The 23,603-nt window shown below is 47.5% G+C and overlaps 1 protein-coding gene across 1 annotated transcript in view; it reads right to left on the bottom strand.

Moving 5' to 3' along the window:
* Positions 1-1,397: 1,397 nt before the first annotated feature.
* The window catches only part of LOC140722892 (NACHT, LRR and PYD domains-containing protein 3-like), a 39,300-nt gene continuing 17,094 nt past the window's right edge, over positions 1,398-23,603 (bottom strand). The window contains exons 7-11 of the mRNA XM_073037525.1: positions 18,763-20,512; positions 8,016-8,102; positions 3,185-3,355; positions 2,862-3,029; positions 1,398-2,697 (exon numbers count right to left, since the gene is read on the bottom strand). Coding sequence (XP_072893626.1) covers positions 2,610-2,697; positions 2,862-3,029; positions 3,185-3,355; positions 8,016-8,102; positions 18,763-20,512 — 2,264 coding nt within the window. The 3' untranslated portion in view covers positions 1,398-2,609. The remainder of the gene's footprint in view (positions 2,698-2,861; positions 3,030-3,184; positions 3,356-8,015; positions 8,103-18,762; positions 20,513-23,603) is intronic.

The following is a 23,603-nucleotide window of genomic DNA, read 5'->3' as shown; positions in this document are numbered from 1 at the left end:
GCCTTTGACGGGCCCCAGTGACGACACGTCCCACTACTCCACGGGACAGCCTCAGGGATCCGGGCCGAGCGATCTGAGGCTCAGCCCGAAAGAAAAATCAAAGCAGGACTTTCGAGATTGAGGAGGGGAGAGGAGGGTAACTGTGCTTGTCTCTTCCCGTAGTCACATTCCTCCCCCGTGGGAACCCCCCAGTTCTTGCTCCCTTGTTACGAGCCACCCTCGGCTCCCGTCACTCCTGAAACACTCCGCTCTCTGTCCCCTCGCTCTCCCCTCTATCACCGCCCATCTTACCCTGGCTGGCGGCCATTTTGTGATGGTTACCATTGACAATCGCTCTCCCACCATTGTAGAATGGGGACACCCTTTTCCTCACCTTCCACTCACTTCCCTCCCTGTTTATTCAATCTCAACTCCTCATCCCTCCTCTCCTTTCCCTCGGTGCCCGATCTCCTGACTCTCCATTTAACCTTCTGCTGACAGCCATTTTGTGACAGTGTCAGACCCTCCTTCCCACTTCCTCCACCACGAAGTGCGTTACTCCCTCACACTCACCATCTTGTCACCCTCCTTCCCGTCCCATCACTCGCAAACCCCTTCCCTCCCTCCCCTGGCTCTCCTCTCCCCGCCATCTCGATGCTCTGCATCGTATGCTGGTTGGGGCTGCCATTTTGCGATGCCAATCTTCACCTCTCTTCATCGCCCTCTTTCTCTCTCTCTGTTACCCACTGAGTCACTCCTCTACTCACCCCGTCACTCCTGACACCCTTTCCCCTCTCTGGCCCTTGCCCTTTCTCCCGCCATCCACCACATTTTGGTGAACATTTTCCGATGGGAAATTTCTCTCCCCCACCCAATCCCTTCTCCCCCGTCCGTTGAGTGAGTCGCTCCCCTCTCCCTCGTTGAGACAATGAACTCCCCGACCCATCAGCCCTGACCGCGTCCCCGACCCCCGCTCACGCCCAACTTTTTTGCAGCTTGTCTTATTTGCGAAGGAAATGTCACCACCCATTCATCCCCCACTATTGAAAACGTCACTCCCCCACACACCCCCATCCTGTCCAATCAGACTACTCCCTCCCGTCCCATCACACCCCTCCCTGCCTGTCCCATCACTCCCGCTCTCTTCCTGTCGTTTCACTCCTCCTCACCCCGTCTTTATCTTCTCCATGTCGGCCACCAGTTTGTGACAGGAACTTTCGCCCCTCCTCTTTCCGTCCCCTATAGCGTCCCCTTCGCCACGCTCACCGTCTCATCAGTCCACTCCTCGTCCCGTCACTCCTCTTCCTCCCAAACCCCTCACCCCTCCTCTCCAAAACCCACATGTATATGTGTATGTGTGAATATCTGAGATATATACATTAGTTATTCAATGACAAAATTATCAGAATTTAAACATATATACAATATGCAAGACGATATAAAACACAAATTAAAATACTGTTATTACAATCAATAACACACCCGATCCCAGGATTGTATCCATAGGCAGCGCATGTTCCTTCGCCATAGATTCTGTGTGTGACAGTGGCCATTGTAAGTCAGTGTCTCACTCCATCCCTGGCGGCCACATTAACCAAGGATTCGCCCATTTTAAATCAGCGCGTCCCTTCCTCTCTTGTGCTCACTTCTACCAAAGCCGCCACTCCCTCCCCAGCGGCCATTTCAAGTGAAGCGTCGGACATCCCACCTCTCCCGGGAGTTCCGGGAGTCTCCCGCAAATTGATGGTGCCTGCTTCCCTGAAATGAGATTTTGCAGGGTGGAATTAATTGAGTGATGGAATGGTGCAGACGGAGCTTCACTGTGTGTTTGGCATTGCAAATGTGTGATGGGATGGTGTGGAGGGAGATTCACTCTGTGTCTGACCCCGGGAGAGTGTGATGGGACGGTGTGGAGGGAGATTCACTCTGTGTCTGACCCCGGGAGTGTGTGATGGGACAGTGTTGAGGGAGATTCACTCTGTGTCAGGTCCTGGGTGTGAGTAAATTTACAAATGTAAATTAAACAATGTGTGAGCTGCTGACGTGCGGGAATAAATAAGCTGCTCCCGACTCACTCACAGTCACACACAATTAACTGACCGGCGACAATGAGTGACCGGTTGAATAATCAGTCCCGTTTCTCACCATCACTCTGCATCGGGGAACCGATGATTATAAAATCACACTTCAGGGCCGTGTCTGGGATCGCTGCAGATCCAGGGTCACTGCCGAGGGATTTGTCAATTTAACATCATTATATCAGTCAGGCTGCCGAATGCACCGTCCTCAGCAAAGGGAGCAAAAGGATTCTCTCCCGGGATAATCACACCCTGGGACACCGGTGTCCCAGACTGAGCCCCGGACCCCGGGCTCTTCCTGTCTGGGTAATTCTCCGGGTTGTCACGTAGGAGTCTGGAACACGCACATCCGGCGGAAGCTGCCCCGCCGGACAACAGGAGGAAACACGTCACTGCGGGACCGCTGCAAGCGACACACAGCGCGAGACCCGAGCCGGTTCCTTTAAAACCGTTGGGAATCACCCCGGGCACACAGCCTTTAAAGGTATGGGCGGGAGATAAGGGGAGGGCGGGGAATCGGCCAAAATGTCCCCATCCCGCGGGCGGGGATGTTCACACGGTCACTCTCAGTCCGGGTCTGAGTTCCTGCAGAGATCTCAGTTCCTTCCTCCCGGTCTCACTGAACCGATTCCACCGCAGCCTGAAACAGATGGGAGAATGAAGATGAAATAAACAGATTACACAACAGTGTCAGTAACAGGGGTCTGGGGTTAATGTTTCAACAACACTCACAGTCAAATATCACCAGAAAACCCGCCGATCCGCTGATATTTTATCACATTGAACATTAACACAAACACTCACCGGATCCACTCCAGACTCGGGAGGGTCAGTATGAGCCGGCGGAGAGCAGGGACAGATCGGTCTCTCAGCGAGTTTGATCCCAGGTCCAGCTCCGTCAGTGATGGGTTTGTACTGAGAGCGGAGACGAGATCCTCGGCACCAGAATCTGTGAGACCGACATTGAACAGCCTGGAGTTGAGAGAGAGTGAGGGTGAAGGACACAGAGAGACAGGAGACGGTACAAATCCCCAGTGTTTATCAGTAACATAATTACTGATCACGTTAATGTTAAGTGTCAGACACCCAGTGACTGTAAACACAATCTCCCACAATCTGGTACTTACTCCAGTTTCTGTATTTTACACTCCGGGTTCCTCAGAGCCGCAGACACCAGTTTCACTCCTGAATCTCCCAATTTATTACCACTCAGGCTCAGCTCCGTCAGTGATGGGTTTGTACTGAGAGCAGAGACGAGATCCTCGGCACCAGAATCTGTGAGACCGACAGTCCCCAGCCTGGAAATGAGAGTAAGTGAGGGTGAAGGACACAGAGAGACAGGGGACGGTACAAATCCCCAGTGTTTATCAGTAACACAATTACTGATTTGTTTTTCTTCAGCTCGACTGTGCAAGTCGGCCAGTGAGAACAGCGAGAAGAGTTTAAAAGGAAGACAGATTTACAGAGCGAGCGTCAGAGGAGCGGGAGACAGAGTAGGAAGGCTTTGGCTCAACGGGGCTTCGGCGATAAAGGGTCGAGGCGAGGTAGGTTATCTGTTTACAATACAGACAGAGAGTATGTGTGTGAGGCTGGTTTTCTGTGCTCGGTGTCAGATGTGGGAGATCCTGGAGACTCCCAGCCTCCTGGACGGCAACATCTGCACCCGGTGTGTCGAGCTGCAGCTCCTTAGGGACCGAGTTAGGGAACTGGAGATGCAGCTCGATGACCTTCGTCTGGTCAGGGAGAGCGAGGAGGTGATCGAGAGGAGTTACAGGCAGGTGGGCACACCGGGGCCACGGGACACTGAAGAAGTGGGTGACAGTCAGGAGAGGGAACGGCAAGAACAGGTACTAGAGAGCACCCCTGTGGCTGTACCCCTTGACAATGTACTCCTGATCAAGTGCTGCTGGAGGGAGGGATGGCCTAAGGAGGGGGTTGGGGGGGAAGAAACAGTGGCCGTGCCTGTGGAACAGAGTCTGGCCCTGTGGTTCAGAAGGGCAGGGAAAGGAAGAGGATGGCAGTAGAGATCGGGGATTCTGTAGTTAGCGGGTCAGACAGGCGATTCTTTGGCTGCAGGAATGAAACACATGAATGACGGTAGTTTGCCTCCCAGGTGCCAGGGTCTGTGATTTTCAGATCACGTCCAAGATAGCCTGCAGTGGGAGTGAGAACAGCCAGAGGTCGTGGTACATATTGGTACCAATGACATAGGTAGGAAAAGGGAAGAGGTCCTGAAAACAGACTACAGGGAGTTAGGATGTAAGTTGAGAAACAGGAACGCACAGGTAGTAATCTCGGGATTACTGCCTGTGCAACAAAACTGAGAATAGGAATAGGATGAGGTTAAGAATAAACGTGTGGCTGAGGGATTGGAGCAGGAGGAAGGGATTCAGATTAATGGATCACTGGGACCTCTTTTGGGGCAGGTATGACCTGCACAGAAAGGACGGGTTGCATTTGAATCCCGGGGGACCAATATCCTGGCAGGAAGGTTTGCTAAGGCTGTTGCGGAGAGTTTAAATAGAATTGCTGGGGGTGGGAAATGAACTGATATGACGGAGGAGAGGAAGGTTGGCTCACAAATAGAGAAAATTTGGAGAAAATGCAAAAGGGAGGATAGGCAGGAGAAAGAGAAGGGACACATTCAGTCCAATCATTTGAGATGTGTCTATTTTAATGCAAGGAGTATGATGAATAAAGCGGATGAGCTTCGAGTGTGGATCAGCTCTCGGAGCTATGATGTTGTGGTCATTAGAGAGACTAGGATGGCTCAGGGGCAGGAGTGGCTACTTCAAGTGCCAGGCTTTAGATGTTTCAGAAAGGACAGGGAGGGAGGCAAAAGAGGTGGGGGCGTGGTACAGTTGATCAGAGATAGTGTCACGGCTACAGAAAAGGAGGACGTCATGGAGGGGTTGTCTGCGGCGTCTCTGTGGGTGGAAGTTAGGAACAGGAAGGGGTCAATAACTCTACTGGGTGTTTTGTATAGACCACACAACAGTAACAGGGACATCGAGGAGCAGATAGGGAGACAGATTCTGGAAAGGAGTAATAATAACAGGTTGTTGAAGTGTGAGATTTTAATCTCCCAAATATTGATTGGCATCTCCCTAGAGTGAGGGGTTTAGATGGGGCGGAGTTTGTTAGGTCTGTTCAGGAAGGTTTTGTGATGCAATAAGTAGATAAGCCTACAAGAGGGGAGGCTGTACTTAATCTGCTATTGGGAAATTAACCTGGCCTGGTGTCAGGTCTCTCAGTGGGAGAGCATTTTGGAGATAGTGATCACAATTCTGTCTCTTTTACCATAGCATTAGAGAGGGATAGGATCAGGTAAGTTACGGAAACCTTTAATATGAGGAAGGGGAACTATGAGGCTATCAGGCTGGAACTTGCATGCATAAATTGGAAACAGATGTTCACAGGGAAAAGTACCGAAGAAATGTAGAAAATGTTCAAGGGGTATTTACGTGAGGTTCTGAGTAGGTACGTTCCAATGAGACATGGAAAGGATGGTAGGGTACAAGATCCGTGGTGTAAAAAGGCTGTTGTAAATCAAGTCAAGAAGAAAAGAAGAGCTTACGAAAGATTCAAAAAATGATGTAATGATATGAATCTGGAAGATTATAAGGTGAGCAGGAAGGAGCTTAAGAATGAAATCAGGAGAGCTAGAAGGGGCCATGAGAAGGCCTTGGCGGACAGGATTAAGGAAAACCCCAAAGCATTCTGCAAGTATGTGAAGAGCAAGAGGATAAGATGTGAGAGGATAGGACCAAACAAGTGTGACAATGGAAAAGTACGTATGGAACCGGAGGAAATAGAGGAAGTATTTAATGAATCATTCACTTCAGTATTCGTGACGGAAAAGATCTTGGTGATTGTAGGGATGATTTGCAGTGGACTGAAAAGCTTGAGAATGTAGATATTAAGAAAGAGGATGTGGTGGAGCTTTGGGAAAGCATCAAGTTGGATAAGTCACCGGGACCAGAAGAGATGTACACCAGGCTACTGTTGGAAGCGAGGGAGGGTATTGCTGAGACTCTGGCAATGATCTTTGCATCATCACGGAGGACGGGAGAGGTTCCGGAGGATTGGAGGGTTGCGAATGTTGTTCACTTATTCAAGAAAGGGAGTAGGGATAGCTCATGAAATTATAGGCTAGTGAGTCTTACTTCAGTGGTAGGTAAGTTGATGGAGAAGATCCTGAGAGGTAGGGTTTATGAACATCTGGAGAGGTAAAATATGATTAGGAATAGTCAGCATGGCTTTGTCAAAGGCAGGTTGTGCCTTACGAGTCTGAATGATTTTGTTGAGGGTGTGACTAAACACATTGATAAAGGAATGAAGAAGATGCAGTGTATATTGATTTCAGCAAGGCATTTGATAAGGTACCCCATGCAAGGCCTATTGAGAAAGTAAGGAGGCATGGGATCCAAGGGGACATTGCTTTGTGGATCCAGAACTGGCTTGCCCACAGAAGGCAAAGAGTGGTTGTAGACGGGTCATATTCTGCATGGAGGCCGGTGACCAGCGGAGTGCCTCAGAGATCTGTTCTGGGACCCCAAGTCTTTGTGATTTTTATAAATGACCTGGATGAGTAAGTGGAGGGATGGGTTAGTAAATTTGATGATGACACAAAGGTTGGGGGTGCTGTGGATAGTGTGGGGGGCTGTCAGAGGTTACAATGGGACATTGATAGGATGCAAAACTGGGCTGAGAAGTGGCAGATGGAGTTCAACCCAAATAAGTGTGAAGTGGTTCACTTTGGTAGGTCAAATATGATGGCAGAATATAGTATTAATGGTAAGACTTGGTAGTGTGGAGGATCAGAGGGATCTTGGGGTCCGAGTACATAGGACACTCAAAGCAGCTATGCAGGTTGACTCTGTAGTTAAGAAGGCGTACGGTGTATTGGCCTTCATCAGTCGTGGGATTGAGTTTAAGAGTCGAGAGTTAATGTTTAAGAGTTGAGAGATTATGAGGGGGATAGATCGCGTTGATGTGGATAGGCTTTTTCCATTGAGAGTAGGGGAGATTCAAACAAGAGGACATGAGTTGAGAGTTAGGGGGCAAAAGTTTATGGGTAACACAAGGGGGAATTTCTTTATCAGAGAGTGGTGGCTGTGTGGAATGAGCTTCCAGTAGAAGTGGTAGAGGCAGGTTCGGTATTGTCATTTAAAGTAAAATTGGATAGGTATATGGACAGGAAAGGAATGGAGGGTTATGGGCTGAGTGCAGGTTGGTGGGACTAGGTGAGAGTAAGCATTAGGCACGGACTACAAGGGCCGAGAAGGCCTGTTTCTATGCTGTAATTGTTATATGGTTATATGTTGCAGCTATATAGGACCCTGGTCAGACCCTACTTGGAGTACTGTGCTCAATTCTGGTCGCCTCACTATAGGAAGGATATGGAAACCAGAGAAAGGGTGCAGAGGAGATTTACAAGGATTTTGTCTGGATTGTCTTATGAGAATAGGTTGCGTGAACTCGGCCTTTTCTCTTGGAGTGACGGAGGATGAGAGGAGATTTGATAGAGGTGTACAAGATAATGAGAGGCATTGATCGTGTGGATAGTCAGAAGCTTTTCCCCAGGGCTGAAATGGCTAGCACGAGAGGGCATAGTTTTAAGGTGCTTGGAAGAAGGTACAGAGGAGAGGTCAGGGGTAAGGTTTTTACACAGAGAGTGGTGAGTGCGTGGAATGGGCTGCTGGCAGCGGTGGTGGAGGTGGAAACGATAGGGTCTTTAAACTCCAGGATGGCTACATGGAGCTTAGAAATATAGAGGGCTATGGGTAAAACCAAGGTAATTCTAAGGTAGAAACAAGTTAAGCACAGCGTTGTGGGCCAAAGGGTCTGTATCATCCTGTATGTTTTCTATGTTTGTTTGTTTCTACTGATCGTGTTAATGTTCAGTGTCCGACACCCAGTGACTGTTAACACAATCTCCCACAGTCTGTTACTTACCACAGTTTCTGTATTTTACACTCCGGGTTCCTCAGTGCCGCAGACACCAGTTTCACTCCTGAATCTCCCAGTTCATTCCGCCCAAGTCTAAACACAAACAGACAGATTGATGAACAAAGTGATTCAAACCGTGGGTCTGGGGGAATTTCGTAGTCGGATATTTCAGGAAACATTAAACTCTTCAGTAAATCACTGATCGGAGTTCCCATCACTGTCAATGTCCCTCACTGCCCAGCTCCAGGGTATTCGCCGAATGTCAGTAATTTCGTCTGTCGGTGTGACCCTGTAAACTCCACATATTCTGTCCCATTCCCTGATGGAGAGAAAAGTGTTCCTGACCGAAATGCAGAAATGTCAATGGGACACAGTGAAATAGACCCACCCGAGCTAAAGGGATGGGGAAGAGAGATCCCACAGGAGGAAGGGGGATGGAGAGGAGAGATACCACAGGAGGAAGGGGGATGGGGAAGAGAGATCCCACAGGAGGAAGGGGAATGGGGAAGAGAGATACCACAGGAGGAAGGGGGATAGGGAAGAGAGATCCCACAGGAGGAAGGGGGATGGGCAAGAGAGATCCCAGAGGAGGAAGGGGGATGGGGAAGAGAGATCCCACAGGAGGAAGGGGTTGGGGGAAAGATCCCACAGGAGGATGCCGGATAGGGAAGGGATATCCCACAGGAGGAAGGGGGATGGGGAAGGGAGATCTCACATGTGGATTGCTAACAATGCCACGTGCTAGTGAGGCTAGAAATAGTAAGATAATGCAGCTAAATACGTGGCTAAGGAGATGGTGCATGAGGGAGGGGTTCATGTTTTTGGACAATTGGGCTTTCTTCCAGGGGAGGAGCGACCAGTTTGAATTGGACTGTTTGCACCTGAACTGGAGGGGACTAACATCCTTGCCGGTAGGTTAGCAAGTTCTGCTCCAGGGGTTTTAAACTAGATTGCAGTGGGAGGGGAACCAGAGTGTTAGAGCAGATAGTGAGGTGGAGGAGGATAAGGGTCATGCGAGAACTGCTTGTATAGACAGATATCAATGGTTTGTACGTGATTGAAATGTTCTCAGTTGCATCTATTTCAATGCAAGGAGCATTGTACGTAAGGCAGATGAGTTTAGGTCGTGGATTGGCACATTATGATTTCGACATTATTGCTATTAGTAAGACTTGGTTGCAGGAGGGGCAGGACTAATAACTACATAACCATATAGCAATTACAGCACAGAAACAGGCCATTTCGGCCCTTCTAGTCCGTGCCGAACACTTTCTCTCACCTAGTCCCACTGACCTGCACTCAGCCCATAACCCTCCATTCCTTTCCTGTCCATATACCTATCCAATTTTACTTTAGATGACAATACTGAACCTGCCTCTACCACTTCTACTGGAAGCTCGTTCCACACAGCTACCACTCTCTGAGTAAAGAAATTCCCCCTTGTGTTACCCTTAAACGTTTGCCCCCTAACTCTCAACTCATGTCCTCTTGTTTGAATCTCCCCTATTCTCAATGGAAATAGCCTATCCACATCAACTCTATCTATCCCCCTGATAAGTTTAAATACCTCTATCAAGTCCCCACTCAACCTTCTACGCTCCAAAGAATAAAGACCTAACTTGTTCAATCTTTCCCTGTAACTTAGGTGCTGAAACCCAGGTAACATTCTATTAAATCTTTTCTATACTCTCTCTATTTTGTTGATATCTTTCCTATAATTCAGTGACCAGAACTGTACACTGTACTCCAAATTCGGCCTTACCAATGCCTTGTACAATTTTAACATTACATCTCAACTCCTATACTCAATGCTCTGATTTACAAAGGCCAGCATACCAAAAGTTTTCTTCACCACCCTATCCACATGAGATTCCACCTTCTGGGAACTATGCGCCATTATTCCTGGATCACTCTGTTCTACTGCAATCTTCAATGCCCTATAATTTACCATGTATGTCCTATTTGGATTATTCCTACTAAAATGTAGCTTCAAGTAAATTAAGAGTAAAAGGATAGTAAAGGATAAAATTGGTCCCCTAGATGATCAGAGTGGTCGTCTATGTGTGGAGCCTCACGAGATGGGGGAGATCATAAACAGTTTTTTGCGTCAGTGTTTACTCAGGAAACTGGCATAGCGTATATGGAATTAAGGGAAACAAACAGTAGTGTCATGGAACATATAGAGATTAAAGAGGAGGAGATGCTTGCTGCCTTACAGCGAATAAAGGTAGATAAATCCCCCGGGCCTGACATGATATTTCCTCGGACCTTGAGAGAGACTAGTGTAGAAATTGCAGGGGCCCTGGCAGAAATATTTAAAATGTCCTTAGCCAAGGTGTGGTGCCGGAGGATTGGAGGGTAGCTCATGTAGTTCCATTGTTTGAAAAAGGCTCCAAAAGTACACCAGGTAATTACAGGCCAGTAAGCCTGACATCAGCAGTAGGTAAATTATCAGAAGTTGTTCTGAGAGATCGGATATACAAGGATTTGGACAGCCAAGGGCTGATAAAAGATAGTCAACATGGCTTTGTATGTGGTAAATCATGTTTAATGAATCTTGTAGTGTTTTTGAGGAGGTTACCAAGAATGCATATGAAGGAAAGACTGTGGATGTTGTCTACATGGACTTTTGTAAGGGCTTTGACAAGGTCCCACGTAATAAGTTAGTTCAAAAGGTTCAGACACTAGGTATCCATGGAGAGGTTGTAAACTGGATTCGAAATTGGCTGTGTGGGAGAAGACAGAGAGTGGTAGTGGATGATTGCTTCTCAGACTGGAGGCCTGTGACTAGTGGTATGCCTCAGGGATCTGTGCTGGGACCATTGTTGTTTGTTGTCTATATCAATGATCTAGATGATAATGTGATTAATTGGATCAGCAGGTTTGCTGATGACACTAAGATGGAGGTGTTGTGGACAGCAGGGAAGGCTTTCAAAGCTTGCAGAGGGATCTGGACCAACTGGAAAAATGGGCCAGAAAATGGCAGATGGAATTTATGACGTATGACATATAACCATATAACAATTACAGCACGGAAACACCTATCGCTGCCTTTCTGGTCTGTGCCGAATGCCTACTCTCACCTAGCCCCACCTACCTGCACTCAGCCCATAACCCCCCATTCCATTCCTTTCCTGTCCATATACCTATCCATTTTTTTTTAAATGACAAAATCGAACCCGTCTCTACCACTTCTACTGGAATCTCGTTCCACACAGCTACCACTCTCCGAGTGAAGAAGTTCTCCCTTGTGTTACCCCTAAACTTTTGCCCTTTCACTCTCAAATCATTCCCTCTTGTTCGAATCTCCCCTACTCTGAATGGAAAAAGACTATCCACGTCAACTCTATCTATCATAATTTTAAATACCTCTATCAAGTTCCCCCCTCAATCTTCTACACTCCAAAGAATAAAGACCTAACTTGTTCAATCTTTCCCTATAACTTAGGTGCTGAAACCCAGGTAACATTCTTTAAATCTCCTCTGTACTCTCTCTATTTTGTTGACAACTTTCCTATAATTCAGTGACCAGAACTGTACACAATACTCCAAATTTGGCCTTAACAATGCCTTGTACAATTTTAACATTACATCCCAACACCTATACTCAATGCTCTGATTTATAAAGGCCAGCATACCAAAAGCTTTCTCCACCGCCCTATCCACATGAGATTCCACCTTCAGGGAACTATGCACCATTATTCCTAGATCACTCTGTTATGCTGCATTCCTCAGTGCCCTACCATTTACCATATATGTCCCTTTTGGATTATTCCTACCAAAATGTATCACCTCACACATATCAACTTTAAACTCCATCTGCCATCTTTCAGCCCACTCTTCTAACTGGCCTAAATCTTTGAACAACAAGCTTTGAAAACCTTCATTATCCACAACGGCACCTATCTTCGTATTATCTGCATACTTACTAATCCAATTTACCATTCCATCATACAGGTCATTAATGTATATGACAAACAACATTGGACCCAGTACAGATCCCTGAGGCACACCACTAGTCACCACTTTAATGCAGACATGTGTGAGGTGTTGCATTTTGAAAGGACAGATCAAGGTACGACATACACAATAAACGGTAGGGCACTAAGGAGTGCGGAGGAACAGAGGGATCTGGGTTTTAGATACATAAGTCCCTGAAAGTGGTGTCACAGGTAGACAGGGTTGTAAAGAAGGCTTTTGGCATCCTGGCATTGATAAATCAAAGTATTGAGTATAGGAGTTGGGATATTATGGTGAGGTTGTATAGGATATTGGTAAGGCCAAATATGGAGTATTGTGTGTAGTTCTGGTCACTGAACTATAGGAAGGATATCAGTAAGATTGAAAGAGTGCAGAGAAGATTTACTAGGATTTTGCCTGGTCTTCAGGAGTTGAGTTACAAGGAAAGATTGAACAGGTTAGGACTTTATTCCTTGGAGCATAGAAGAATGAGGGGAGATTTGATAGAGGTTTACAAAATTATGAGGGTATAGACAGGGTAAATGCGAATGGGCTCTTTCCACATAGATTAGGAGAGATAAATTACAAGAGGACTTGGCTTCAGAGTGAAAGGGGAAAGGTTTAGGGGGAAATTCTTCACTGAGAGAGTGGTGAGAGTGTGGAATGAGCTGCCATCTGATGTAGAAAATGTGGACTCACTCTTAAGCTTTAAGAATAAATTGGGTAGATGCATGGATGGGAGAGGTCTGGAGGGTTATGAACTGGGTGCAGGTCAATGGGACTAGCGGAATAAAGTTTTGGCACAGTGCAGAAGGGCCGAATGGTTTGTTTTCTGTGCGCTGGTGTTTTCTGATTTTATAATTCTATGAAGGGGTGTGGGGAGGAGAGTTCACTCAGGCAGGAAGATGGGGAAGGGATATCCCACAGGAGGATGTGGGAAGGGGAAGAGAGATCCCACAGGAGGAAAGGGGAGGGGGAAAAGTGATCCCACCAGAGTAAGGGTCATGGGGAAGAGAGACCCCACAGGAGGAAGGGGGATGGGGAAGAGATATCCCACAGGAGGAAGGGGAATGTGGAACAGAGATCCCATAGGAGGATGGCGAATATGGAAGAGAGATCCCACAGGAGGAAGTGGGATGGGAAAGAGCAATCCCTCTGGAGGAAGGGGGGTGGTGACGACAGATCCCACATGAGGAAGCGGGATGGGGAAGAGAGATCCCACAGGAGGAAGGGGGATTGGGAAAAGATACGCCAGAGGAGGAAGAGGGATGGGGAAGAGAGAGATCCTACAGGAGGAAAGAGGGTGGAGAAGAGAGATCCCACAGGAGGAAGGGGGGTGGTGACGACAGATCCCACAGGAGGAAGGGGGATAGTGATGAGAGATCCCACAGGATGAAAGTGGATGGGGAAGAGAGATCCCACAGGAGGAAGGGGGATGGGGAAGAGAGATCCCACAGGAGGAAGGGGGACAGGGAATAGAGATCCCACAGGAGGAAGGGGGATGGGGAATAGAGATCCCACAGGAGGAAGGGGGACGGGGAAGAGAGATCCCACAGGAGGAAGGGGGATAGGGAAGAGAGTTCCCACAGGAGGAAGGGGGACGGGGAAGAGAGATCCCACAGGAGGAAGGGGGACGGGGAAGAGAGATCCCACAGGAGGAAGCGGGGTGGAGAGTTTAAATCCCACAGGAGGAAGGGGGATGGGGAAGAGAGATCCCACAGGAAGAAAGGGGTGGGGAGGTTAAATTCCACAGGAGGCAGGGAGATGCAGAAGAGAGATCCAACAGCAGGAAGTTGATGGGGAAGTGAGATCCCACAGATGGAAGTGGGATGGGAACAGAGGCCCCAGAGGGTGAAAGGGGATGCGGAAGAGAGATCCCACAGGAGCATGGGGTGTGGGTAAGAGAGATTCCACTGTAGGAATGGGGATGGGGAAGAGAGATTCATCAGGAGGAAGGGAGCTGGTGATGAGAAATCCCACAGGAGGAAGGTGTATAGGGAACAGAGAGCCCGCAGGAGGAAGGGGTATGGGAATGAAAGATCCCACAGGAGGAAGGGGGATGGGAGTGAGAGATCCCACAGGAGGAAAGGGGATGGGGAAGGGAGATCCAACGGAAGGAAGGGGGATGGGGATGAGAGATCACACAGGAGGAAGGTGGATGCTGAGGAGAGATCCAACAGTTGGAAGGAATGTGGAGTGGGAACAGAGAGCCCAGAGGATGAAAGGGGGATGGGAAAGTGAGATCTCACAGGTGGATTGCTACCCGTGCCACGTGCTAGTGAGGCTAGAAATAGGAAGATGATGCAGCTAAATACGTGGCTGAGGGGATGGTGCATGAGGGTGGGGTTCATGTTTCTGGACAATTGGGCTTTCTTCCAGGGGAGGTGGGACCAGTTCAAATTGGACAGTTTGCACCTGAACTGGAGGGGGACTAACATCCTTGCCGGTAGGTTAGCAAGTTCTGCTCCGGAGGTTTTAAACTAGATTGCAGTGGGAGGGGAACCAGAGTGTTAGAGCAGATAGTGAGATGGAGGAGGATAAGGGTCATGCGAGGACTGCTTGTATAGACAGATATCAAAGGTGTGTACATGATAGAAATGTTCTCAGGTGCATCTATTTCCATGCAAGGAGTATTGTAGGTAAGGCAGATGAGTTTAGGGCGTGGATTGGCACGATGATATCGACATTATTGCTATTAGTAAGACTTGGTTGCAGGAGGGTCAGGACTGGCAGCTTCATGTTCTGGGTTTCCATTGTTTCAGACGTAATAGGGGGGAGGGATGAAAGGGGGAGAAGTGGCATTACCAGTCAGGGAGAATATCACAGCTGTGCGTAGACGGGACAGCCCGGAGGGCTCATCTATAGAGGCCATATTGGTGGAGCTGAGGAACAGGAAAGGTGTGAGCACACGAATAGGGTTGTATTATAGACCGCCCAATAGGCAGAGAGAATTGGAGGAGCAAATCTGTAGAGTTAGCAGACCGATGTAAGAAACAGAAAGTTGTAATAGTAGGGGATTTTAACTTTCCACATATTGACGGGGACGCCCACTCTGAGAAAGGGTTAGATGGCGTGGAGTTTCTCAAATGTGTTTAGGAAAGTTTTCTAAATCAATATATTGAGGTACCAACGAGAGAGGGTGCAGTACCTGATCCCCTATTAGGGAACCAGACAGGTCAGGTGACAGAAGTATATGTAAGCAAACATTTTGGGTCCAGTCACCATAATGTCATTAGTTTCAAGATAATTACGGATAAGGATAGGACTGGTCCACCAGTTAAGGGAACAGGCAAGGATCTGTTCAGTAAGTGGAACGCCTTCAAGGGTGAAATTTTGAGAGTGCAGAGTTTCCATGTTCCTGCCCGGATTAAAGGCAAAGTTAACAGGCAGAGTGAACCTTGGTTTTCAAGGTTTTTTGGCGATCTGGTTAAGTAGATGTTTAGCAGGTATAGGCAACAAGGGACAAATGAGGTACTTGAAGAGTATAAAAAATGTAAGGGAATACTAAAGAAGGAAATCAGGAAGGCAAAAAGGAGACATAAGGTTGCTTTGGCAGATAATGTGAAGGTAAACCCGAAGGGTTTCTTCAAGTAAATTAAGAGTAAAAGGATAGTAAAGGATAAAATTGGTCCCCTAGATGATCAGAGTGGTCGTCTATGTGTGGAGCCTCACGAGATGGGGGAGATCTGAAACAGTTTTTGCGTCAGTGTTTACTCAGGAAACTGGCATAGCGGATATGGAATTAAGGCAAACAAACAGTGGTGTCATGGAACATATAGAGATTAAAGAGGAGGAGCTGCTTGCTGCCTTACAGCGAATAAAGGTATAGATAAATCTCCGGGCTTGACATGATATTTTCTCGGATCTTGAGAGAGACTAGTGTAGAAATTGCAGGGGCCCTGGCAGAAATATTTAAAATGTCCTCAGCCACAGGTGCGGTGCCGGAGGATTGGAGGGTAGTTCATGGTGTTCTGTTGTTTGAAAAAGGCTCCAAAAGTACACCAGGTAATTACAGGCCAGTGAGCCTGACATCAGTAGTAGGTAAATTATCGGAAGGTGTTCTGAGAGATCGGATATACAAGGATTTGGACAGCCAAGGGCTGATTAAAGATAGTCAGCATGACTTTGTGTGTGGTAGATCGTGTTTAATGAATCCTGTAGTGTTTTTCGAGGAGGTTACCAAGAATGCATATGAAGGAAAGGCTGTGGATGTTGTCTACATTGACTTTTGTAAGGCCCTTGACAAGGTCCCACTTAAGAGGTTAGTTCTAAAGGTCCAGACACTAGGTATCCATGGAGAGGTTGTAAACTGGATTTGAATTGGCTATGTGGGAGAAGACAGAGAGTGGTAGTGGATGATTGCTTCTCAGACTGGAGGCCTGTGACTAGTGGTGTGTCTCAGGGATCTGTGCTGGGACCATTGTTGTTTGTTGTCTATATCAATGATCTAGATGATAATGTGATTACTTGGATCAGCAAGTTTGCTGATGACACTAAGATTGGAGGCATTGTGGACAGCGAGGAAGGCTTTCAAAGCTTGCAGAGGGATCTGGACCAACTGGAAGAATGGGCCAGAAAATGGCAGATGGAATTTAATGCAGACAAGTGTGAGGTGTTCCATTTTGGAAGGACAAATCAAGGTACGACATACACGATAACGGTAGGGCACCGAAGAGTGCGGAGGAACAGAGGGATCTGGGGGTTCAGATACACAAGTCCCTGAAAGTGGCGTTACAGGTAGACAGGGTTGTAAAGAAGGCTTTTGGCATCCTGGCATTCATCCATCAAAGTACTGCGTATAGGAGTTGGAATATTATGGTGAGGTTGTATAAGACATTGGTGAGGCCAAATTTGGAGTATTGTGTGCAGTTCTGATCACATAACTATAGGAAGGATATCAGTAAGTTTGAAAAGTGCAGAGAAGATTTACTAGGATGTTGCTGGGTCTTCAGCAGTTGAGTTACAAGGAAAGATTGAACAGGTTAGGACTTTATTCCTTGGAGCGTAGAAGAATGAGGGGAGATTTGATAGAGTTTGACAAAATTATGAGGGTATAGACAGGGTAAATGTGAATAGGCTCTTTCCACATAGATTAGGAGAGATAAATATGAGAAGACATGGCTTCAGCGTGAAAGGGGAAAGGTTTAGGGGGAGCATTAGGAGGAACTTCTTCACTCAGAGGGTGGGGAGAGTGTGGAACGAGCTTGCCATATGATTTGGAAAATGTGGACACTCTTAAGCTTTAAGAATAAATTGGATAGATACATGGATGGGAGAGGACTGGAGGGTTATGGACTGGGTGCAGGTCAATGGGACAAGCAGAATAAGGTTTTGGTACAGACTAGAAGGACCAAATGGCTTGTTTTCTGTGCTGTAGTGTTCTATGATTTTATGATTCTATGGGGAGGAGAGTTCTCACAGGTGAAAGGGAGATGGGGATGAGGAAGAGGGATCCCAAAGGAGGAAGGGGATGGGGAAGCGAGATCCCACAGGAGGAAGGGGGATGGGGAAGAGAGAACCCACAGGAGGAAGGGATCCCACAGGAAGAAGGGGATGGGGAAGGGAGATCCCACAGGTGGCATGGGAGTGTGGAAGAGAGATCCCACAGGTGGATGAGGCATGGGGAAGAGAGATCCCATGGGAGGAAGGGGGATATAGAGAGAGATTAAACAGGATGAAGGGGGATGGGGTTGAGAGAAGGCCAGCAGGAAGAGGGATGTGGAAGAGAGTTCCCACAGGAGGATGTGTGATTAGGAAGAGAAATCTCACAGGGGGAAGAGGTTTGGGGAAGAGAAATTCCAGAGGACAATGGGTCATGCCAAAGAGAGATCCGACAGGAAGAAGTCGATGGGAGAGAGAGATCCCACAGGAGGAAAGGGTATGCGGAAGAGAGTTCCAACAGCAGGAAGGAATGGGGAAGAGAAATCCATAGAAGGAAGGGGGATGGGGAAGAGAGATCCCACAGGAGGAAGGGGGATGGGGAAGAGAGATCTCACAGAAGGAAGAGGGATGGGGAGGAGAGATCCCACACAGGGAAGGGGGATGGGGAAGAGAGATCTCACAAGAATGGGGGGGGGGGGGGGGGTTGTGTGGAAAAGTCATCCCACAGGAGGATGAGAAAAGAGTATTAGAGAGCCCACAGGAGGAATGGGGATGGGGGCGAGATTCCAAAGAATGGAAGAGGGATTGGGATGAGAGGTCCCACAGGAGGATTCCAAGGGTAAACGATAATCCTACAAGACGAGAGGATGCAGAAATTTTTTGTACGTGTGTGTTGGGTCTGAACAGAGGCCCAGAGGAGATGCGCCCTCGCTCTTTGCGTATCTGGAAGTGAGCAAAGTCACACACGGGGAAGGGCAGGGGAGGACAATCTCACAATGGTATTTCTTTCCTTCTCACTGGGACAGTCTGCTGACGGTCTCTTGTCCCTCACCGGGAAGGGGGTGTGAATCTCTGACCCACCTGCTGCAGTCAGTGTCGGTCTAGGTGTCAGTAACAGTGAGAAGGAACATTGTCAATGGATGTGTCACAGGCAGCGAGAAACACGGCCATTCCTGTGATTTACTACCATTAAACCAATGGCCATTGTTCACTGATCTGATGAAGTCTCCAACATCCCTTCACAAGGAACCACAGAACCCTCCCGTCCTTGGGGAATTACTGACTGATCCCCGTGGGCATTTGTCACAATTCTTCACAATCTGATTTACTACAAATTTACTGAAATTCCTTTACATTGAAACAACACAATGAGACAGTTTGACAGTTCAGAGTGAGAGATAAATCAAGTTACCTCAACTCCTGGCACTTGTGCAGCCCGGGTCCCAGCCGCTGGATTCCTTCACACTGAATGTGGCAGTCCTGCAGGTCGAGGTGTTTTATTGTATCACAGAGTCCGATGACATGAGACAGGACCGCACAGTCAATTGGGGTAAGAGTAATTCCACTGAATGAAAGTGTTTCCACAGATCCCAGTGCGGCCTGAACCAGTCCACGATTCTGAGACTCAAACAGGTAGTGCAATGTGTTCAGGAGGCTCCTTTTACCAGCTTCACTCCCCGTGTTTCTACTCTGGTGTTTAACCTCCTCCTTCACCCAGTCAATCACCCGGCAGGTTGCTTCATGAGGAAATGGACCCAGAAACTCCTCCAGGCCCCGAGCTGTCATTGGGGAGGAGAGACCAGCAACAAAACGGAGAAATACCTCAAATCGCCCATCTGTCGTATTGTGGGCTTCAGTGAGGAATTTCAGGATATCCCCGGGATGTGGATTCAGGAATTGTGCGACTGCAGCTACAAACTCTTGGATGGTGAGGTGTGGGAATGTGTACACCACGCTCCGGGCAGAATCCTCTCTCTCCAAAAGCTCCATCAGGAACCCAGATAGGAACTGGGAAGGCTGCAGATTGAACTTGATCAAATCTCCATCTGTAAACACAATCTTCCTCTCGGACACTCCTCTGCAGGCCATCTGACCAACCCTGAGTAACACATCACGGGGGCTCTCAATCTCACGGCCGTGGTTTTTCAGGATGTTGTAAATATAGTAGGAGTACAGTTGGGTGATGGTCTTGGGAACTCGCTGCGGGTCCCTGACTCTTTGTGTGAAGAAGGGGCCCAGTGCCAGAGCGAGGATACAGCAGTAGGAGGGGTTGTAGCTCATGGTGTACAGGATCTCGTTCTCCTCCATGTGTTTGAAAACAGCTTCCGCCACTGTCTGATCTTCAAAATACCTGATGAAATATTCCTTCCGTTCCTCACCAACAAATCCCAGGATTTCAGCCCAGACACTGATGTCTGCTTTTTCCAATAAATGTAACGCAGTGGGACGGGTGGTCACCAGCACTGAACACCCTGGGAGCAACTTGCCCTGCATTAAACTGTACACAATGTCAGACACCTTGCACTTGAATTCAGGATCTGTGTACTGTGGTTCTGTGTCTCTCCAACCATCAACAAAGATGATTTTGTCCTTGAATTCATCCAATCCATCGAATACGAACAGCAGTCCCTCTGTCTGTTTCCAGATCTCTCCCAGGATATTCCCAAAGTAGGGGTAATGATGCAGAATCAGTTCTTTCAGGTTTATTCTGCAGTTAATGGTGTTTAAATCCCGGAATTTGAAACTGAAGACAAACTGGAATTGTTGGTATATCTTCCCTGTGGCCCAGTCGTAAACAATCTTTTGTACCATTGTTGTTTTCCCGATCCCTGGGACTCCGGCCACTGCTGCGGACATCCCGGATTTGTTTCCAAAGAAATATCTTTCCAATTTTTTAACAAAGCTCTTCTTGAATAACTGATCAGTCCGGATTTTTTCCAGCTTACCACGGAGATCTTTTTCTCTCCACTCCTCGTGGTCTCTGCCTCTTGCCAGCAGCTCATGTTCCACCAGTCTCCGATCTCGAACAGTAGAAATGACCGTGAGCTCAGCGTATCGATCAACCAGCTGGAAAACCTTCACCTTCTCCCTCATCAGGATCGTGTTCACTCTCAGTGTTTCAGTCTGTGTCCGCAGAGTCTCCATGTGTTTCCTTCGAACATCTTATGACGGACAGAAATAGGTTGTCAATGCCTGATCTGATGAACATGGAGCTCACGACATATTTTCTTTAATAAAAAAATACCTGTGAAAGACACTGTTTGTGTGAAATCGGGTGATCAGAGATTACAGTGTCTGAAAATGGACGATCGCCCAGAAACATTTCTGATCTGATTCAGATTCGCTGTTAAAGGCTCCACTCTCCCCTCTGTTGGTAGTTTGCAGATTCCCCGGTGTTCCAGCGAGCACCAAGTGCACACGTGATTCTGGAGAGGAGAGTGTTGTGTGGAGCGGGTGGTTTCACTGCTTTCACTGCTCAGCTTCTGCTGAACTGTGCAACCCTGCAGAGGGTAACGGTGGGTGAGGGGGGCATTTACTTGCTTTACTGACTTTTACTTTTCTCACAATGGACCCCATGTTCTTGACACTCCTTTAGGATGAAGCTGTCAGTACTGAGCCACAGAAAAGGAACAAAATTTCAGTTTGCTTTTCCAGGCTGAGCCAGTCACAATGTGACACACCCCACACTGGTCTACAGTCTCTTATTCTCTGAGGAGCTGGTACATGAACCCTCGCAATTCCCCGATGATGTGCAGAAGAGCAGGAAGCTGAAGAGGATGGCAGCAGTAATAGGGAACTCTAAAGTCAGGAGGGCAGGTAGGCGATTCTGTGGACACCGATGGTACTTTGCCTCTCAGGTGCCATTGTCCAAAATGTTTCTGGACGCGTCCACAATATCCTGAGAAGGGAGGTTGAGCAGTCAGAAGTCATGGCAAACATTGGTAACAACGACATAGGAAGAGAAAAGGGAGGAGGTCTGGAAAACTGAACACAGGGGGTTAGGAAAAAAGCTGAGGAACAGGACCTCAAAAGTAGTGATCTCAGGATTGCTGCCTGTGCCACCCGACAGTGGCAATAGGAATAGAATGAGTTGGCAGAGAAATGTGTGGCAGAGCATTTGGAGCAGGGGGCAGGAATTCAGATTTCTGGATAATTGGGACCACTTCCGGGGTAGGTAGGACCTGTACAAAAGGCACGGGTTGCACGTGAATCCAATGAGGACCAATATTCTTACGGGCAGATTTACTGGAGCTGTTGGGAGTGTTTTAACCTAAAATGGCAGGGGGACTGGAACTAAGACGATAAAGCTGTGGGAACCAGTAGTTTTACAAGTACACGATGGGTTTAACATGAATGTAAGGAAGGACAAGCCAATGACTGGGTTCAAATACAGACAGAGCAAAGTGTTAAATTGTACTGCATAGACAACATTCAAAAGGGCGGAGATGCAGGACTAAACGCATTGCACTTAAATGCACGCAACATTCAGAATAAGGTGGATGAACTTTTGGCGCAATTAGAGATTGGTCGGTATAATGTTCTGGGCATCACTGAGTCGTGGCTGAAAGAAGACCATAGCTGGGAGCTTAACATTAATGGATAAACGTCTTATTGATAGGACAGGCAGGAAGGCATAGGCGGTGGTGGTGTGGCTGTGCTGGTTCGAGGTGAAATCACATCTGTAGAAAGAGGTGACATAGGGTTAGAGAATGATGAAGCTTTGTGGGTGGAGACAGGAAACTGTAAGAGTTAAAAAAAAAACTTTATAGTGATCCTATATTGGCCTGAAAATAGCGAATGTGTGGGGTTGAGATTGCAAAGGGAGTTGGAAAAGGCGTGTGTTAAAGCCAATGACGCAGTTGTAATGAAGGACTTCAATGTGCACGGGGAATAAGAAAATCAAACAAACGTCAGGAGTCAGATCGCAAGAGAGGGAATTTATTGAATTCCCACGAGATAGTGTTTTAGAGCAGCTTGTGCTTGAGACGACTCAGTGAAAGGCTGTCTTTGATTGGGTGTTGTGTAATAGCCCTGATCTTATGAGGGAGCTTAATGTAAAAGAGCCATTAAGAGGTCGTGACCATAATAAGAGTGAATTCATAATACAGTTTGAGAGGGAGAAGCATAATTTTCAGTATCAGTATCACAATGGAATAAAGCGAATTACAGAGGCACGAGAGAGAAGATTTCCCAGGTAGATTGGAGAAGGATACTAGCGGAGATGATCGCAATGGAATAAAGCAAATTACAGAGGCACGAGAGAGAAGCTTTCCCAGGTAGATTGGAGAAGGATACTAGCGGATATGATCGCAATGGAATAAAGGGAATTACAGAGGCACGAGAGAGAAGCTTTCCCAGGTAGATTGGAGAAGGATACTAGCGGAGATGATCGGAATGGAATAAAGCGAATTACAGAGGCACGAGAGAGAAGCTTTCCCAGGTAGATTGGAGAAGGATACGAGCGGAGTTGATCGCAATGGAATAAAGCGAATTACAGAGGCACGAGAGAGAAGCTTTCCCAGGTAGATTGGAGAAGGATACTAGCGGAGATGGTTGCAATGGAATAAAGCGAATTACAGAGACACCAGCGAGAAGCTTTCCCAGGTAGATTGGAGAAGGATACTTGCGGAGATGATCGCAATGGAATAAAGTGAATTACAGAGACACGAGAGAGAAGCTTTCCCAGGTAGATTGGAGAAGGATACTAGCGGAGATGGTCGCAATGGAATAAAGCGAATTACAGAGGCACGAGAGAGAAGCATTCCCAGGTAGATTGGAGAAGGATACCAGCGGAGATGATCGCAATGGAATAAAGCGAATTACAGAGGCACGAGAGAGAAGCTTTCCCAGGTAGATTGGAGAAGGATACTAGCGGAGATGATCGCAATGGAATAAAGCAAATTACAGAGGCACGAGAGAGAAGCTTTCCCAGGTAGATTGGAGAAGGATACTTGCGGAGATGATCGCAATGGAATAAAGTGAATTACAGAGACACGAGAGAGAAGCTTTCCCAGGTAGATTGGAGAAGGATACTAGCGGAGATGGTCGCAATGGAATAAAGCGAATTACAGAGGCACGAGAGAGAAGCATTCCCAGGTAGATTGGAGAAGGATACTAGCGGAGATGATCGGAATGGAATAAAGCGAATTACATTGGCACGAGAGAGAAGCTTTCCCAGGTAGATTGGAGAAGGATACTAGCGGAGATGGTCGCAATGGAATAAAGCGAATTACAGAGGCACGAGAGAGAAGC

Source organism: Hemitrygon akajei, unplaced genomic scaffold (genome assembly GCF_048418815.1).
Source record: "Hemitrygon akajei unplaced genomic scaffold, sHemAka1.3 Scf000092, whole genome shotgun sequence".
Lineage (NCBI taxonomy): Eukaryota > Metazoa > Chordata > Chondrichthyes > Myliobatiformes > Dasyatidae > Hemitrygon > Hemitrygon akajei.
This window is presented reverse-complemented; position numbering and strand designations above follow the sequence as displayed.